Source organism: Brienomyrus brachyistius, unplaced genomic scaffold, assembly GCF_023856365.1.
Source record: "Brienomyrus brachyistius isolate T26 unplaced genomic scaffold, BBRACH_0.4 scaffold978, whole genome shotgun sequence".
Lineage (NCBI taxonomy): Eukaryota > Metazoa > Chordata > Actinopteri > Osteoglossiformes > Mormyridae > Brienomyrus > Brienomyrus brachyistius.
In genome coordinates, this window is record NW_026043253.1 from 7,564 (window position 1) to 23,439 (window position 15,876).

At 40.8% G+C, this 15,876-nt stretch overlaps 2 protein-coding genes across 2 annotated transcripts; both read left to right on the plus strand.

The window, feature by feature from the left end:
• The first annotated feature begins 9,634 nt into the window (after positions 1-9,634).
• On the plus strand, positions 9,635-12,376 carry LOC125729984 (uncharacterized). Its single transcript, XM_049005753.1, has 2 exons — positions 9,635-12,145; positions 12,329-12,376. Exons 1-2 carry the CDS (start codon positions 9,659-9,661, stop codon positions 12,374-12,376), a joined length of 2,535 nt encoding a protein of 844 aa, XP_048861710.1. The 5' UTR covers positions 9,635-9,658.
• Positions 12,377-12,844: 468 nt separating this feature from the next.
• Positions 12,845-15,282, plus strand: LOC125729985 (uncharacterized). Its single transcript, XM_049005754.1, has 4 exons — positions 12,845-13,286; positions 13,441-13,608; positions 13,815-13,910; positions 14,398-15,282. The coding sequence occupies exons 1-4, from the start codon at positions 12,933-12,935 to the stop codon at positions 14,710-14,712; spliced, it is 933 nt and encodes a 310-aa protein (XP_048861711.1). The 5' UTR covers positions 12,845-12,932; the 3' UTR covers positions 14,713-15,282.
• The last annotated feature ends 594 nt before the right edge of the window (positions 15,283-15,876 follow it).

Sequence of the window (15,876 nt, forward strand, 5' to 3'; positions counted from 1 at the left end):
TGCAATACTATATAACATTATATTATAAACAATAAATACGAATAAATAAAAACATTAAACAAATAAACATAATCAATAATATTCATGAATAATTATGCTTAATATACAAATAAAAGAATAGCTCCTGCAGATGATTTCAGATAACTACTGGAACAATGAGTTCTGGAGGGGAGCAAGCTCTGTTACATGCTATAGAAATGTTGATCTGATTCCTTTCATTATCAGATTGTTACCACTGTTAAAAACCACAGATATTGTATTCTGATTGTATGCATTTCCTTATTAGGGCATGTCAGTTACTTCTGTTAAAAAATCCGTTTATTCTGACGTCGTAAATTTCCTGATCAGAGTTTACCCTCTTTAAAGTGATGGAGGTCCACTTGTGCCAAAGATACATCGATATGCATATGAGATTTCGTTTGTGCCAAAAATATGTAAATAGCACACAGTCCATGTCGACTGAGCATGTGACAAAGAATTTTTCTGTGACAATTCTATTTTGTCAATGAGTTTGTCTGTGGAGCCCCTGAAGGGACCTAATGGTGTCCGCTAATTAGATACCCAGAAATAAACTGTGTGGCTCCTGCCCAAGCATTGCTGCCCAAACAGCAGCTTCCTCCTTATGCCACCGAGGGAGGAGTAGCCAGTGGTTCCCCTGCCCCTTCCCCTCTCCCCCCTGCAGACGAGGATCATAACCATTCAGCACCCGACTCTACCTCCTTCTCGGTGAAGAAGTGCCGTGGCGAAACGCTCAGGCAGCAGGACGAGGTAGCAGAAATTCTTGCCCCTATGTTGGTATGTCCAAATCCTCAAGGGGGAGATAAGGTTTGCTCATCTGACACTGTAGATGAAGGAGTTGAACATAAGAACATAAGAACTATACAAACGAGACGAGGCCATTCGGCCCATCAAGCTCGCTTGGGGAGAACTAAACTAATAGCTCAGAGTCGTTAAAATCTTATCTAGCTCTGATTTAAAGGAACCCAAGGATTCAGCTTGCACTACATTATCAGGAAGACTATTCCATACTCTACACGCTGCGTAAAGAAGTGCTTCCTTAAATCCAGCTTGAAATGTTCTCCCGCTAATTTCCACCTATGGCCACGAGTTCGTGTATTTAAACTAATGCTGAAGTAACTATTTGGTTGAACAGCATCCAAACCTGTTAGAATCTTATATACCTGGATCATGTCCCCCCTCAATCTCCTTTGCTTGAGACTGAACAGATTTAGCTCAAGTAACCGTTCCTCGTATGACATTCCTCTAAGACCAGGAATCATTTTTGTGGCCCTACGCTGCACCTTTTCTAAGGCCACAATGTCCTTTTTAAGATATGGTGACCAAACCTGCACACAATATTCTAGGTGAGGTCTCACCAAGGAATTGTATAATCTTAGCATTACCTCCCTTGACTTAAACTCCACACACCTGGAGATATACCCCAACATCCTATTGGCCTTTTTTATTGCTTCCCCACACTGGCGAGAATGGGACATGGAAGCATCAACATACACACCAAGGTCTTTCTCATGATCAGCTACCTTTATTTCAGTGACACCCATGAAATACCTGTACTTTATATTTCTGCTCCCTAGATGGAGTACCTTATATTTATCGACGTTAAATTTCATCTGCCAGGTATCGGCCCAGTCACTAATTAAATCAAGATCCCGCTGTAGCTGCTGAGCCACTAATTCAGTATCTGCTACACCACCCACCTTGGTGTCATCTGCAAATTTCACCAGTTTACTGTATATATTGGTATCCATATCATTTATGTAAATTAGGAACAATAGTGGTCCTAAAATCGAACCCTGCGGTACCCCACTATGAACGCAAGCCCACTGTGAGTTGAAGGACATTGCCAGTGACCTGCTGGACCCCAGGCAGAACAGGCCTCACCATGCGACAGCCCTTCAGAGACTGGTCCTCCTGCGCATGGACTGGGGCATGATGCATCAGTTTAAACAGGAGCCTGGTAAATCCTGCGAGTGCTACACCAAGCGACTGATGGCAGCATTCTCCAACTACAGTGGGATGGACTCCACAACGGACCGAGAGTGTATGTGATGTAAAATACACTAAGATAGGTAAAAACTCTTTTGTGGACTAAGTAAAACAAACATTTTATGTTCTAGTTTTCTTAAAACTACTGAAACAAATAATTGGCTACACTGCAGTTCCGCTGTTTTGTTTGGCACCCCTGCATGTCGTGCATTGTGTGGAAAAAACCTGAAGGCTGAGGAATGTTACGTAACACAGCTAGAATGTAAAAACTCTCTCTGGTGTAATTCACTGCATAAAACCAATGGTGTTAAGTGTGATGTCTTCTTCATAACACTCCCTGATGTTTGTGTCCGTGACCATGAGATAGGGTGGGCTGCTTTTCTTCCTTCCTTTGACTAGTATTCCTCCTAAATTGTTCATCTGTATTTGCTGCATTGGTACTTGATGTGCGTGTGCCTTGTGTCACGATCGCCATTTAACGGGAGCGGCGGACGGGCAGGAAACAGGCAAGGCAGGCAGGATACGGGGATTTATTAGGAACACGGGGTGCAGGAAACATCTCACGCAGACGGACTTCAATGACGGACACTGAACTCTAGTAAGACATGAACTCAAATAGACAGGACTGATTGAAAATAATCGGACACAGCTGGGTACGATCAGGGAAGCACACGTGGATAATCAGGGGGCGTGGCACACACGGTGGTCAGACTGTCCGGGACCTCCTCGGGGACTAGGGCAGGAAAGTCTGGAGCTGGGTCAGGGACAGGAGTGGGGCCAGGAACAAGAGCCCCAGGGGGCACAGTCATTTGAGGCGGAGGGAGCGCCTCGGGCGTGGGCTCTGGGGCCGCAGGGGGCAGCGGAGGCGGCTGCTCAGGAGCTACGGGCAAAGCAGGCGGCGGCTGCTCGGGCTCTGGGGCCGCAGGGGGCAGCGGAGGCGGCTGCTCGGGCTGCGCAGGAGCTATGGGCGACGAAGGCAACTGCTCAGACGCTGTAGCAGGAACCCAGGACTTTATGCTCAGCCCACTGCTGTTAACTCCGATGACTCACAACTGAGCAGCAATGCACATTTCGAATTCCATCATCAACATCAGGCAGATGACAAGACTGTTGTGGGTCTCATCAATAAAAACGGTGACTCAGCATACAAAGAGGAAGTGTGATGACTATCGGACTGCTGCAGAGCCAACAACCTGTCTCTGAATGTTGACCAAAGAGATGGTTGTTGACGTTAGAAGAACACAAAACACAGAGTGACCACTCTCTGCTGCACATCGATGGCTCATCTGTGGAGATCGTAGAGAGTACCAGATTCCTTGTTGTCCATCTGGCGGAGAATCTCACCAGGTCCTTCAACATCAGCTCCATAGTAAGGAAAGCACAGCAGCACCTCTACTCTCCACGGAAGCTCAGAAAAGCCCATCTCCCATTCTCACACTCTATTGGGGAACTGTTGAAAGCACCCTGAGCAGCTGCATCACGGTCTGCTTTGAGAACTGTGTCGCCTCAGATCACAAGTTCCTACAACAGATAGTGATGACAGGTGAGAAAATCATTGGGAGTATCGTGTTAGAGAAATATGTACTTTTTTTATCATCATTTTGCTAGACGCTTAGAAACAACACCCTGCCGCAGCTTGATCTTAATTGAGCAATAACACGTCTCAAGAACTGTCGCTTGAATATTTCCACCCCATATATGGTGACAAACAATGTTCAATGTCAGTTGCATATCCTGTTTGTGTACCTCAATAAAAGACACTGCGAGGGGAGTTACTCTTTCGAAGTTGGCTGAGTTCGACTGAGAGGCTGACACCTCGAGGTCAGGACCGGGCTTCCCTTTGTAAGGAAAAGTGGTAAAAATGTCCCAAGGTTCTTGGTTGATCATTTGAATGCAGACAATGTTAGGAATTTATGATCATGGGGGAAGCCAGGGAGAGAATGGGGGTTCCAGTTGGCACCACTATGGTGATAAGGATAAGATAAGGTGATAAGAATTGAATTACAATGATCATAAAAGTCTCCACCCTGTCCTGTCCCGTCCCTGTCTCAGGATCCTCACACTCCAGGGGGTCACTCTTTATATGTAAATTCACTCACAACACCTACACACAACACCTTGGTGGGGAGGGCCTTTTTGGGTATAAAGGGGGGTGAAGAACTGTCTTCAATTTGTATCTGAGCTGCCTTTCAGTACCCGGTGTGTCTCTACACTGTATTACATTGTATTATTTTTGCTGTTCAATAAACCATCATTTTGCTGAAACTGCGGAGACTCTGCAAGTGGATTCCCTACACCTTGCAGCAAGTAAAACGTCATCACAGCTGTCTGTGTTGTTCTGTGTTCAGAGACTGGTTTGTTTCCAGCGCATCTTCAGAAGAAGATAACCCTAACATATCTCTCCCCTCCATCACAGATATTCACACCACACACTGCATCCGCAAAGCCACCACCATTGTGGATGACCCCACCCACCCCTCACATTATCGTTTCACCCTCCTGCCTTCTGGAAATAGGTCCCGGAGCATTCGGGCCTTCACAGCCAGACTCAAACAGCTTTATCCCCCATGCCGTCAGACTACTGAACTCTCAGGGACTAATCTGATACCACACACACATACACTCATTAACACACTTTATTATTTAACTACTATTTTTTATCTTATTGTCGCCATGTTTACAGTTACTTTTATTTATTTTTATTGCTACCTCATTGGACAACCAAACTGCGCCTTCTCAGTACTGGGTTTACTGTGCTGTTTGTGCTCGTTGGTGTCAGTTGTCCTCTCTTTTTGCACTGTCCTGCAATGTTTGCACAGTTTTTGCTCATTATGCACCATACAGTATGTTGCTAGGTTGGTATGTGTTAGTCTTCTGTTAATTTAAGTAGCACCTTGGTCCGAGGGAAACAGTTTCTTTTGTAACTGTACTATACTCAACTGTGTAAAGTTAAAAATAACATTAAAGACCTACTTGACTTTTACTGAACAGGTGCTAAAGTGAAATTACTTGCTTCTGGGAAAGAACTCCAGCTGAAATTCTGTACAACAATTATGGGAGACATATGGGAAGGACGCGGTGTCAGACCTGCCCCAGTGGGACGAATGTGGTTTTCCTAGTAACAGCAGCTTCAGTCCCAATCAGATAAGCCAGATGCATCTGAAATTAGAGGAACGGGATCAGACTGGTTGCTCAGGGACTAATGTGGTAGAACTAAAACAGAGACAAATTGGACGGTGTTTCAATTGTGGGAAAATGAGACAAAGCAGGCAGAGGAGATGCGGGTGGCAAAGAAGCATGAGATAAGGAATGCAGAGAATGTGGATGAGGGTGAGACTCCTGTGAAAACTGTGTATTGAAAATTAGGGCCATAGTATTGTCATCCATCCTGTCAGGGTATGGAAATACACTGAGGGTAAATGGCCTAATGCAGGAAGTGTCTTAATCCTATAACATCCAGCTGATTCAGGCTGTGGGGGACAGTGTAGTACTGCACTCTTCTGGCTGGGACCTTGAATAAATGAATGAATGTTACATTTATACAGCCCTTTTCTAAGATACACAAAGAGCTTTACAGAAGCACTGGGGAGCCACTTCAACCCAAACGTGAGGCAGCAGGAGAGGGGGCCCAGGCAGAGAGAACAGCCAACAAGACGGGTGCTTCCACAGACAGGACGGGGGCCCCGGCAGACCAACGCTGACGACTCCTGGGACCAAGTCAACAGAGCAGCTGTCGTCATTGTGACTCACCCTCATACATCCATCCATTGTCTAAACCGCTTATGCTACTGGGTCGCGGGGGGTCCAGAGCCTATCCTGGAAGGATCTGTGCACGAGGCAGGGAACAACCCAGGACGGGGGGGCAGCTCATTGCAAGGCACATTCACACACCATTCACACACACATGCACTCCTACGGCCAATTTAGCAAGAGAGAACATGCAAACTCCCCACACATGTGACCCAGGCGGAGACTCGAACCTGAGTCCCAGTGGTGGGAGGTAACAGTGCTAATCACTGCACCACCAAGCAGCCCCACCCTCATACATGATTTCTGATTCTTGATTTTAATCCCCTTTTCTGTTTTTGGCAACATATAAAGTGCTGTGAATGTCACTGTCAGATTGTCATATCATCCTCCAGTTGTCCCTTGTCACCCTGGATGCACATTGAGTGTTTGCTAAATATTTTATCTTGTAGTGTTCCTGATTTTTTCCTGTGTTTTAATTTGCAATTCTCAAATTTCATGACTGGCATCCGTGGGGACGATTAATTAAACCTGTTAACTCTGCACTTCAATTTCAAACTGTTGGTAACATGTGTACATATTTTTGTCTGATCTTTTCACCACCAGGTGGCGATATAGCAACTCCAGAGTTATTGATGGCTAGAACAAAAAAAACACAGTAACACAGAGGTGTAGCTAAAAATTCTGGGCCCCTGACAGAATGTCACCTTGCGCCCTCTGTCGAATTTTACATTCTGTGAAAGAGATTTGTTGAGCCATCTTCCAATGTAATCCAATCCAGCTCTTTATTTGAAAAGCACTTTAAACAACCTTATGGACCAAAGTGCTGCACAAAGGAATAAATAAAAACATTCACACACTTAAAAACGAAGTAAAAGAAATTTAATAAAAACCAAAACATTCAATGTGAGTAAAAGGCCATTAATAAAAATTTAAAAAAATCTATTAATTAATAAAGAAAAGGCTAAGATTAAAATAAGATTTACTATTAAAATTAACATCTCACAATGTGTCAAAGGTGAAGGAGAAGAGATTAGAAGAGATTTAAAAACGGACAGAGGGGATTCCTCTCTAATGTGAAAAGGCAAGTCATTCCACATTTTAGGAGCTGCGACTGCAAAGGCTCGATCCCCTCTAAGCTCACGCTGAGTCTTAGGAACCGTCAGGAACAGCTGATCAGCTGACCTGAGAGAGCGGGTGGGGGTGTAAGGGTGAAGCAGCTCACACAGGTCAGATGGAGCAAGACCACTGAGGGCTTTAAAAGCAAATAACAGAATTTTAAAATGAATCCTAAAATGTACGGGCAGCCAGTGGAGTGAGGCTAAAATGGGGGAGACATGCTCATATTTCCATGTGCGGCAGCATTTTGAACCTTCTGGAGGTGAACAATAGTGGAGCCTCTAACCCCAACATAGAGGGCGTTACAGTGGTCCAAACTAGTAGTGACAAAAGAGTGGATTACTGTCTCAAAGTGCTGCCTAGAAAGAATTGGCTTTATTTTGGCCAACTGCCTCAATTGTAAAAAGCTTGACTTGACAACTAACCTTATCTGAGTGTCAAACTTAAGGTTGGTGTCGACTTTAACCCCTAGGTGTGTGATGACTGGTTTACAATATTGTTCCAAGGAACCTAAAATTACAGTGGAGGTCAGAGGAGTGGAGTTACCAAAAACCAACACTTCTGTCCATTACCTCCCCACTTCCTTGTTAGTTACAATATTTGTTCTGCATTACTGTACACTGTAAACCCAAATGCTCAAAATAATCAAAATTATTAAGTAGCATAAACTTAATTTTCTGAAACAGTTCTACTAACCTAAATATTTTGAGTTCATGTGACTTTTTTATAGTTTTTGAGTGAATTAAACTGATTATTTTTAATTAACTGAAACAATGTGCTTATTAAGTAAGTGCCACTTAGGTGTATAATTTAGCTGTACTTATTTCTTTTTGTTTCAACATTGTATGTGTACTTGCGTGTGTGTGTGTGTGTGTGTGTGTGTAACCAATTGTCATTTTTTATTAAATTATATGTATTTAAATAAGTTAATATTTAAAAATACTTAATTTTCCTAATAATGGTTGGGTCTTCATAAATTCAGCTGTAAAAGATTTTAGCAAGAAAAATATTAAATTCACTCTAAGTACTAATTTTAAACGAAAAAATATGTTTGATTAAAAAAGTTACGACTCGGTTTACGTAAGGGTCATCATTTTATTGGCTTACGAGGTTCCCTTGCCCCAAGGTCAAAGGTCACGTGCAACACGTGGATAAGTTACTTTGGCGCCACAAAAGACTGCAGTGCAGTGCAGTGAGGAGGATGTAAGCTTCAAGCTATCGGCAGTTATCAGCAACGTCGGTGTCACGGTAAGTGTTAAATGTGTTTTTAAACAGGGGTTTATCTAGTGAACAGTTACAGCAGTTTAATCAAGACAAAACTTTAAACAGCGTTCGTCAGTTACGTATATTTACATTCAAAAGTCATGGATGTCTAGCAAGGAACAACTGATAAAATAGGCTTAATAAAAAACAATGAACGACAAAGCATAACACATCAGCTAACTTACATAATTTTTCAAACGGACCATAGTCTATAATTCTGCGTGTACGATTTAGCCAAACGTTACATTTGTTTTAAAGACATTAGACGCTGAAATTATGTCCACGCGTGATACGCGATTAAAAAAAACATCCATTGCTAATTTTGGGTGGTGTCCACAAAACTAGATAACTAAAAATATACTTTTCCCAATGTGTTGACGTGCCACTGATACGCAAACTAGGGAGCTGGAGAGCATGTGCCATGGGCGTCGCTAGGCCATTTTTCGGAGGGCTTTAGTCCCCCTAACATTTGTACTCAGCCCCCCTAAAAATTCTCCTTAAGGCCACTTAAAAAAAAAAATAAAAATTGGTTCTCGTCCCCTCTCGACCCGCCGAAATGCCTCCGACCCCAATTTTTTTTATTTCGTTAAAATCGCATGGAAAATACCCAAGAATGACGAAATTTGAATTTCCCGCGCATTCCACATCGACGATTGATCCACATTGTGTAATCCTAGTCTTGGAATGGTTTCATGAACCTAAATTTGTCTCTACCTGAGATGGGCTGGTGCAAAGATTTAAATCTGGGGAAGTGATGTGGTACATGTTCTTTACTTGTTTGTAGAGTTGCATTTCCTTGTTCAACCATTCAGGTTCCTGTATTTTGTAAATTCCTCGTGTTTTAACATGTTTTAATACACTTTCTTTCTAGATATATATTTTAAAATCTTGGTTGTTCATTTAGAATGGGAATGACAAACAGAATATTGGTTTCAAATAGTATCATTTTTATATTCACGAATGAAACATCAGCATAAAGTATCGAAATCCATAGTTGGGAATGAGATACACATGGATCAAGGAATTCTTGTATTTTCTTACATTTAATATATTTGAAACGCAACAAACTGGAAGAACTGAGGAAGCGTACTAAGTAGGTCTGCTCTCTTCGGTATGTATTTTCAAATATGTATTTTCTTACATATTTGAAAGTCCAAACAGTCAATCAAAATTTTGTAAAAAAAAAAAAAAATCCCGCCCACCCTACCCACCCCCTCCAAAAAAAGGGCGAGAACCAATTTTTTTTTTAAGTGGCCTAAACTTGACACAAATTGCTGGTCGCCCATCGTCCCCGTTAAATTTGATATGAAAGTTAATTAAATAATTAAACTATTTTGATTGAGCTATACACTTTCTAACATTAATTTTGTTTTTCTTTCAGGTTGTTGGCTACAGTATGATTTGGCAATGTAAGTTGTGCTCAGCTTCTTTTACTGACAGATTGCAAATATTTAAGCACTACAGACTGCAGCACAGCCACTTTTCCAGTGTAAGCCCCCTTCCATGCATCTATAATTATTGCATGTGTACATTTAAGACACTTAATAGTCTTAGAACTCATTTGTCAAGATGTCATACTCGCCAATTTGGTAGTAGTGCAGAACACTCTCAGCAGGCTCTGTTATTTAAATGCCCTTTATGCCCATTTCAGCAGCAATTTTCTGAATCTGTTCTTTTCTGCCATCTTAGAAGGCATTTAAGAAATCATGAAACAGTGGCTTGCCCATATAAGGATTGTAGCTTTACCACAAATGTATACTCTTCATTCAATTCTCATAAAAGTAGATCACACCAAGCAAGCGTTTCATCAGACTTTCAAAATGACATTGTCAGTGATGTTGGTCAAGCCAGTATTCCTGCAGTTGATGGTGATTTATATGAAGAACCTCCAAGCACAGATGAGGATCCAGTGGGGATTGATGGTCAGTGTGACACTGACGTACTAAAAAAACATCTTAGAATTAATTTATCTTCCTTATTTTTGAAGATGCAGGCAATCCTACATGTCTCAAACACAGCTACCCAAGAAATAGTGGAGCATTTAAATCAGGTCTGCTTCTTATCTCGGCCTTTGATCAAGGAGGCAATTAGAGATATATTGCAGAAAAATGGTTGCAATGTGGCAGAATCTGCACTGGATGAAGTTGTAAGTGCTGTTATGGATTCCAATGTTATATTTACTAGTACTTCTAAAGGTGCAGAGTTATCCACATCCAAGCGCAGAAAAGTCTTTTTCGAGCACAACTATCCATGTGTAATGCCAGTCGAGTATCAGCTGGAGCAACGTGGACATACCACAATGTATGTTCCTATTCTTCAAATGATTCAGGAGTTGTTTAAAAACACAGACATTCTAAAAATGATTACTGATCCAAATACCAATTCTGGTCAATATGCCTCATGCTACAATGGCTCATATTTCCTTGAAAATGAATTATTTTCAACAGGTGATCTCATTTTACCACTCCAGTTATATATTGATGAGCTTGAAATTGCCAACCCACTTGGCACATCACGTAAAATTCACAAACTTTGTGCTGTATACTGGGCACTTGCCAATATGTCACCAAAATACAGGTCAGCATTACACAATATACAGCTAGCAATGCTTGCAAAAGTGACAGACCTCCAGAGGCATGGGTATGCAGCTGTACTTGCTCCATTATTACATGATGTTCATATTCTTGAACAGGATGGTGTTTTTATTGAACGACTTGGTCGCAATGTCAAAGGCACCATCTTTTGTGTGTCTGCTGACAATCTAGCTGCCCATGGATTAGGTGGCTTTGTGGAGTCATTTAAAGCAGGCTATGTTTGCAGATTCTGCTTGGCCACAAGAGAACAGTTTCCAGCAACTGAAGCCAGGCAGTTTTCTCAAAGAACCAAAGATAGCCATGACCTTCATGTACAAAACATTCAGGAAAATGACGCTTCCTCCAACCACTTTGGTGTTAAAACAAGTTGTGTCTTGCGTGACTCCCTGGATTACTTTCATCCAGTCACAGGCTTTCCTCCAGATGTCCTGCATGATCTTCTAGAAGGCATAGTTCCTGTGGAGATTTCTCTCTGCATTAAGACCTTGATCCAGATGAAGTACTTCACTTTAGAGTATTTGAACCAAAAGATTGCATCATTCCCATATCAACATGCTGATAAAGTGGATAGGCCTCAACCAATTCCCAAAACATTTCTGTCTCGAGGAACGATAGGAGGGAATGGTCATGAAAATGCTACTCTGCTCCGACTGCTTCCATTGCTTGTAGGCAGTGTTGTACCAGAAGGTAATGGTGCATGGACAGTTTTGATGGAACTGAAAGAGGTAGTGCAGTTAGCATTATGCCCATCATTTTCTGATGAAACCTTAGACTATTTTCAGTCCAAAATCAGCGATCATAAGCAAGTACTGCTGAAGACATTCCCAGAGTTTAGCCTTCGTCCTAAGCATCACTATGTGGAGCATTACCCCACCATGATCAAGTGCTATGGGCCCCTGGTGCATGTTTGGACAATGCGATTTGAGGCCAAACACCGTTTTTTTAAACGAGTGGTGCATGACGCTCAAAACTTCAAAAATATTTTGAAGACAATGGCAGTCAGACACCAACACATGATGGCATACCATCTTGCTGCCCCATCATTTTTCAAGCCAGAAACACAAGCATCCAGGGTTGACTCTGTTCTGGTTTCAGCTCTACCAGAAGTAGCTCAGCTACACATTAGAACACTAACAACTAGTGACACAATATACCAGACATCAAAGGTTACCATTGATGGCACACACTATGTCTGTGAAATGTTTTTGTCTGTCGGAGACAGTGGTGGACTACCTAGGTTCTGCAGAGTAGAGCACATCTACCTTGTCAATAGCACTGTTTCATTCCTTTGTTCTAATTATGATTGCTGGTATTTAGAACATCTTGGATCCTATGAGCTGTCACCTTCCCAGACAAGTCTGTCAATCCACCTGAAGTCTGATCTCAACGATTCAGTCCCGCTCTCTGCATACGAGGTAGAAGGCTTGCTTCTGTTAACACCCAAGAGATTCATACAAATAAAACAGAACTGAGTCTAGCCAGTGGTGAGTAGTTTTTATTGAATTAATTACTATATTTGTATTACTGTTTATCTAGCAGCATATAATCTGTATATTTTAATAACCATTTATGCATGCCAATCTTTTGCTTTCCATTAGCATAATGGCAGATCTATCCCCACAACCCATGGTCCTTCGTGTTGTTGAACCAGACCGGGCTAGAAAATTAAAACTCTGTTCACGACCAGCCTCTATTGATGCACTGATTGCTGTTATAAAAGAACAGCTGGAAATAGACCTTGACTTCAGTTTAAAATATGAAGACCCCGACTTTGATGGAAAACTTACATCCCTCTCTGACATTGATGAGTTGCCACAGAAAGCGGTTGTGCATGTGTCTTTTGAGCAAGATTCCAGCTCTGTTGCCTCAACAGAAACAATCTCAAGTGTATCATCCTCAGAACGTGGGAGAAGATGGCCTTCAGTTTTTTTTTCAATTCCCACATTTTCTTTGGATGTTGAATTGAAACTTCGGGAAGGTAATACTGAATTTGAGAAGAACAACAAGTATCTTCAGTTAACAAGAGATGTAAAACATGACATTTTAGAAAAGCTAGCATCTGAGATGTATGGCTACAAGGCTTATCCCAGTGATAAGGAGATAGCAATGGTAGCTGAGGCTCTTGTGTTAAAATATCCTTGCTTGAAGGAAGCAGGATCTGAAACTGGCTGGAATGGATGGAAGAACAGCCTAAAGTTTAAGATGGGCAACTATAGGAGCAAGATGAGAAGGGCTGGATGTTCAGAGATCACAGTGAATGCTGGAAAAAGAAGTAGAATGAATCCTGACAATGAATCTTCACATTCAAATATTAAAAGACCCAAACGAGCGGAGGTAAACTTTCTGCCCAACTTTCCCCAAGGAGAAAATCCCTCAACCCTTGAACAGCTGAGGCAGAAAGTTGTTGATGAAATGAAGAAAGCTGAGAAGAACTTGCCGCTTATAAAAAAGATGATGCAAACCACATTTGCCCTGCGGCGACAAACCATAGTAAAGACATGCCCACCAGTGAAAGAGCTCATGGAACTCTGGCCTGCACTCAAAATGGAATCTGAGGTAATGTAGTAGCACTTTTTCCTGTTATTTCTTTTTTTGACAACATATACCACATTCAGGGGCTGTTTTCTGCCTTATGGATGGGTAGTGTATTTGCCAGATTCACATAGTTAATATGGCTGTGTTGTCTGTCTGTCTTTGTTTTAAAATGTAGGTGTATGCAGAGTTCCAACGGATTACAAACCAGAACCTGCCCAACACATTCTACTCTGAGCTTGACCGACATCTTCCTAGACTGATGACCCTGTTCAGACAGAAGGCAAGCAGAACCGGGAAGACGTCAGACGCTTTGACTGAAATCCTGAAAATCCATGATGAACAGGTAAAAATATTGTTATACCTATTTTATGGGTCTATTTCTTAAAGAGGAACATTGGAAAACATTTGAAAAGTTTGATGATTCAAATGAGCTTTCAATACAACAACTTGTCCAGGTTTTTTGGTATGTGTCTGATTTTGTATATCTGATTGTAATGTTTACCAGTAAATAAGTTATGTACAATTCTGTTTTTATCTCCTTTTATATAGGAGGTTCATGACATACACACCAAGCGTGTTACTGTTCTTCATGCCCTTCCTGTGTATCTACGTGAGGACGTCTCTGAGTTTTTCAAGACCTGCACAGTAAGTTTTATTTTATTTTTTTTAATCTCACGACTATATTAAGTAAACAGTTCATATGAATACAGACATATTTACACGCTTACCCTTCCTCAGTCTTTCAAATCACATAGTTTGTGTGATTTGAAGAGATTAGAAGCGATTTTTCTTTGACCTCACTGTAAAAAAAAAAAAAACTTTGGTACTAGATAATTTTGATTAAAGCAAAGTGTTTTTATAGGTTTTTTTAGCATAGTATCAATTTCTTGTTTACTGGTAGCTTAGCTGGGTCCTGTAGAACACTGATCTTCTGTTTAAAATCATACTGTAGTTTGTTCACACAACAATTAAAATCATTAAACTTTCTGTCAGTTGGTCTGAAGCAATATTGTTTGTTAAATCTCGTGACTAACTAAATGCCTTTATCTTTGCACTAAACCTGCTGTAAATATTTTTGTCAAAAATCTTAATAAAAAATCTTTAATCCTTTTATATCCATTTTATTTTGTAGGACACATCTGATGAGCCTGACCTTTTAGATGTTTCAGTAGCCCTCCTCACAGTCGTCAAAGATAATGACACAGGTCCAGTTCACTTCCAGCCTGTGAAAATCTCTGTTGTCATTGAAAGCGAGATTGTGGGCAACCTCCCCAGATTTGCTGATGCCGTCCTGGTAATGTTTGGACTGATCTATGCACTACACCTCAGCTATCCCAGGGGACTGACCAACACTTTTGAATTCATTCAGAAGATTTTACTTGGTCTTGACGATGGTAAACTGTCACCCAAGTTACAGAGTCTCAAAAATGACTTGATGCGCATGTAGACATTTATCAGAATAATTACTAAGGCCTGGCAGTTCCTTTGTAGTTCAATGTAGATTATTTCTGTGAAAATAATGGTTAAAATGTTTCTGCACCAGTTGTTTTCCCACAATATGCACAGTGTGCCTTTTGTATTAATGTTATTTGGCATTAATACAACTCTTGTTCTTGAAAGTTAAGTACTGGGTAGTACTTGATAATTGTATGTGTATTTTAGTTGTAAATGGTACATGTTAAGTTTCAGGCAGGTTCATAAATTTGTAATTTTAGAGGTGCTATTTTAATCTGGTGTTCAGGTTTTAGCCTAGTGCATCTCTGAATTGTTTTATGCTTCTGTCTTAAATTAACACTGCAGTGTTAAATAGAAGAGGGCAAGAATTCAGTGTAACTCACTGTAACTTAAACTTTACTTTGTTTGTACTCAAAATATTTGAGGCAATGAGTTGCCACAAAAATTTTAAGTTTTGAAACATGCGATTTTGAGTCTTGTGTGTGAAAGCTTTTGAGTTACTTGTACTTGTAAAACAAATGACAAAGACTAATAAATATTGAGTTGATGCTACTTAAAAATGGTTCTTTGTGTACTTATTTTTTTTTGTAATGTTAACTTAATACCATGAGAAAGGTTAAGAGAAATTTTAAGTCACTATAACTGAAAATATTTAAGTTGATTTAATAACTAGTTTTAATTTAACTGTAATTAAAATGTTTATGTAGCATATAATCCAAATATTTAACCTTTTTGAAATATTTTTTTTAAGTTCATGAACTTAAAAACATTGAGGCAACGAGTTACATCAATTTTTTTAAGTTCTGCTTACTAATTTGGTTTTACAGTGTACTGCTTTGGAGCCTTTTGATATTAAGGTGAATAACACAGGTGAAAAATTAAGGTGAAAAAAGAGACAGATGCATTGACAGCAGTCGTGGCCACACTTTGGACTGGGAGTGTAAGAGCAAAGGAAACTGAATCCACTATGTTCTGTCCTGTAAATTTTTATTAAACACCACATGACACACATACGAGTCCTGTTTTAACTTTCAGGGCTGATGGTCTGCAGCCTGGCTTGTGTTCTACAGTGCAGCGCAGGTGCAGTCACTGTGCTGAGCCCGGCGTTATATTAATGACGCAGCCTTTCACACTGACCAGTGAGAAATAACCTTGA